The following is a 3,863-nucleotide window of genomic DNA, read 5'->3' on the forward strand; positions in this document are numbered from 1 at the left end:
GAATTTGATGGCAAGATGAGTAGTAACGAGACTGAAGTAGAATTCTTGGAATCTTTCTCTCCTCAATAATTAAGGGAGGGTATAACTGTCAAATGCATTAATTTTTCAACGGAAAAATAAGAAGATGCTGTGGAAAATTCAGCTCGAATTGGCTTTTTTCACCCAATCAATTCCTATTATATATATTTAGTAGGTATGGAAAACATTTTATACTATTAGAGTATCATTTTAAGGATACCAAAACGAGTTGACCGAGTGGTTATGGTATATATTTTAAATATACTCGTAAGTTATCCCATTTGCAATTGCTCAGTTGCATTTTTATTTGGTGTTTCTTTCGATCATCAAAAGGATGTCCTCCATAAAAGAGTTTGATCATCTCAAAATTAGGCTCAAAGAAATTGAATCCGCAACCAACAATTTTGGGGTCAGCAACTATATTGGTGTAGGAGGATTCGGGAAAGTTTACAGAGGAGAACTTGTCTTATCAGATAAGCCGACCATGGTTGCTGTAAAGCGCTTAGATACTGCTTTTGGGCAAGGACCCCCCGAGTTTTGGAAAGAAATCATGATGCTTTCTAGATATAAACATGAAAATCTTGTTTCTCTCTTAGGCTTTTGTGATGAGAATGGTGAGAATATCCTTGTGTATGAGTATCTATCCAACAAAAGTCTCGACTTGTATTTAAAAAGCAACGATCTTTCATGGATTCAACGCCTTCATATATGCATAGGGGCAGCTCGTGGACTACAATACCTTCATGATCCTTTAGACACCCAACAAAGAGTCTTACATCGTGATATCAAGAGCTCCAACATCCTAATTGATGAAAACTGGAAAGCCAAGGTTTCGGATTTTGGCCTTTCCAAATTCGGCCCAGCTAACCAACAATTTACATTTTTGGTCTCTAATACAGTTGGGACGTTTGGGTATTGTGATCCACTCTACATGGAGACAGGGTACTTGACAAAAGAATCAGATGTTTACTCCTTCGGTGTGGTTTTATTTGAAGTTTTATGTGGAAGGTTTTGTGTGGAAAATTACGAGGATTTTCGTCGCTTTTTGCCAACATTGGCACAAAAGTGCTACAAAGAAATGAAATTGGATACAATTATATTTCATAGGGGACAAATTTCACCAAATTGTTTGTACACGTTTTCTACGGTTGCATATAGATGTTTGCAGAGAGACACAAAAGAACGACCATTGATGGATGATATAGTAAAAGAACTCGAAGCTGCACTTGAATATCAAGTAAGTTTGATTCAATTTTCCACCTTATTATCAACTACTAGAAAACATATATTAATATCCATCTAATTTTGATAGGTGGAATATGAATTTGAGAAGGAAGAGAAGTTGAAAAATGCCATGGCACAAGAATTTGATACTGAGGAATTTTGGAAGATGAAATTACCACAGGATAGTGAAGACATAATAAAGAGATTAAACCCTCTTGCTGTTTATAATACCAAAAAGGAACTATTCTCACTTCTTCACAAGGGAATTCTCTTCGATGATCGCGAACGGGTAAAATCTTCGATCTATTTCATTAATAATCCATATGATGTATCTGAGTTATATTGTCTTCTTAAAATACTAGAGGACACATTTTTAATTACAATCTTTTACATAATATATAATATAATATCAATCACACGTAGCTTAAAGGTTCTTTTTGAACAGGTCTTTTCAGTTAACGAAGATGGAATAAAATGTGAACTGATATCAGCAAAAAGATTTTTAAACATGAATAAAAGATCCTATAAATGGCAATCCGGAAGAAAATTCAGGTTGGGTTTTTATCCTTTTGTTCATGGATTGAGTTTCTTAAGTAATTCTTACTCTTGTTTACTATATGTCGAGTAATGTTATAACATGCATAAATTTAATTGGATGCAGATTTTCAAAGGCGGCAATATTTCCTTATAGTGAACAACTTAATATTCGTTGCCGAATAAGTACAAGTATGTTATCACCTGGTGTCATGTATGCAGCTAGCTTAGTTTTTTCTTTTCAAAGAGGGCGTGAAAATGTCTATGGAGAATCATCAAAGTTAGCAAGGATAAACTGGAAATATCAAGAGTTGAGTGTATCCTCTACGCATATTGCAGAAAGAGAAAAGGATGGATGGTTGAAGATTCGATTGTGGCATTTTCTCAATGGTGACAAAAATGCTGAATTTTACGTTGTGTTAGACAAGATCTCATATTTCAAAGAAGAGCAAGACATTTCCAACATCTTGATTCACCAAATTGAATTTGAACCCGTACCTATGGTAAGCTACTCTATATACCCTTTCGATTATAATATGTGTGTTTGTAGCATACATTTTAAGTTAAAGATATGGAATAATACCGATTGTCTATTTGTTTATTATCATCACAATGTATGATTGAATTCAAAATATTATCTTCCTAGATGAAAAGACATATTGGGATTCGAGGACTAGAAAGTGTATCGATATCAGATGAAGATACAGATTGGGAGAAGAAGGTCCCAAGTGATTACCAAGGTATAATTCAGAGATCAGACATGTATTTGAAGAAGAACAACAACAAGGAGCTCTACTTCCTTCTATGTGATGGGATACTTATTGATAATGGTAGAAAGGTAGGTACTCCATTTTTAAATCTTATGGTATACTATTAATTAATATCCTTATAACGACATTTTAAAAACTATTTGATGAACAGTGGTTCTCCCTATGCAAATCTACGGGTGGGAAATGTCATATGTTGCCAGCTATAGAGATTTTACGCTCTGATGATCGTTCGAATAGGTTGTCAGTATCTGATTCCAGGTTTTTGTTTTATCTTTGGATCATATAATTAATCTCTAGCTTAATCTGCTCTAAAAATTCTTAGTAATATATCTTTATACATCAACAGATTCAAAGAGGCGATACAACTTCAATATGGAACGTATGCATTTGTATGTAAACTTGAGTCAGACATGTTTTCATCTGGAAATTCGTATGCTTGTTATCTTGTCTTCAAATTTGCAGAAACCCACAAGCGGCTTGATGATAAGGGTTTCTTTAGAGTATCTTACAACTTGGATATGGAACCCGGAAGTTACAAAATTGCACATTTGAATCAACATGAACCTATTAATATACCAATAATCAAGCCGAAGAACTATGATACATCCCATGATTCATCGTACATATCAAGAACCAAATTTCCTAGAATGCCAAAAAACTGCACGGATGATAGCATGCACCACTGGATGGATCACAGAAATGATGGTTGGATGGAGGTTATACTGTGTAAACCATTACGTAAGTTAGAAGATCATAGATTGCTCTATGTGTTCTTAACATCTATGGGAAGTGCTTTAGATGGTGTTATTGTCCAAGGGATTCAGTTTAGGCCAATGCAAAGAGATGTTTAGTATTTGTAAGAGCTACTTCTTGACCTCTATGGGAAGTGCTTTAGATGGTGTTATATGTTGATCATATTATGTTCTATTATTTGGATCCGGCTTTCGGGGATTTTAAAATTTTAATATAGAAAGAATTTTGTATATATTTTTATTAAACTTCAAAATATCCTATTTATCCATTTTAAAAGCTAAATATCATATTTATTCTTTCTAACTTTCAAAATATCATATTTTCCCAAAAAGATAAAATTTAAAACATTTTATAATTACTTTTTATATTTATAATCATTATAATTAAAAAAAATAAGTGGATTGACGCTATTGCCCCTAAAAATCAACACCCTTGATTGACCTTCTTGCTCCTTAGCCTAACCTTCTTGGATGATCTCAGAGACCAACGCCGAATCTCCAGCCACAGTCTAATCTAAGGAATGTAACACTTCTTCGTTCATAGTATTGATTGGGAGCAGCAATG

The 3,863-nt window shown here is 33.9% G+C and overlaps 1 protein-coding gene across 1 annotated transcript; it reads left to right on the forward strand.

Annotated features, from left to right (window-relative positions):
- Positions 1–206: 206 nt before the first annotated feature.
- Positions 207–3,529, forward strand: LOC145075549 (uncharacterized). Its single transcript, XM_079021755.1, has 7 exons — positions 207–1,255; positions 1,331–1,531; positions 1,688–1,794; positions 1,904–2,279; positions 2,423–2,614; positions 2,698–2,804; positions 2,893–3,529. The coding sequence occupies exons 1-7, from the start codon at positions 353–355 to the stop codon at positions 3,395–3,397; spliced, it is 2,391 nt and encodes a 796-aa protein (XP_078877881.1). The 5' UTR covers positions 207–352; the 3' UTR covers positions 3,398–3,529.
- Positions 3,530–3,863: the final 334 nt, after the last annotated feature.

The sequence above is a fragment of the Lactuca serriola genome, chromosome 9 (assembly GCF_051521515.1).
Source record: "Lactuca serriola cultivar US96UC23 chromosome 9, Lser_US96UC23_V15, whole genome shotgun sequence".
Lineage (NCBI taxonomy): Eukaryota > Viridiplantae > Streptophyta > Magnoliopsida > Asterales > Asteraceae > Lactuca > Lactuca serriola.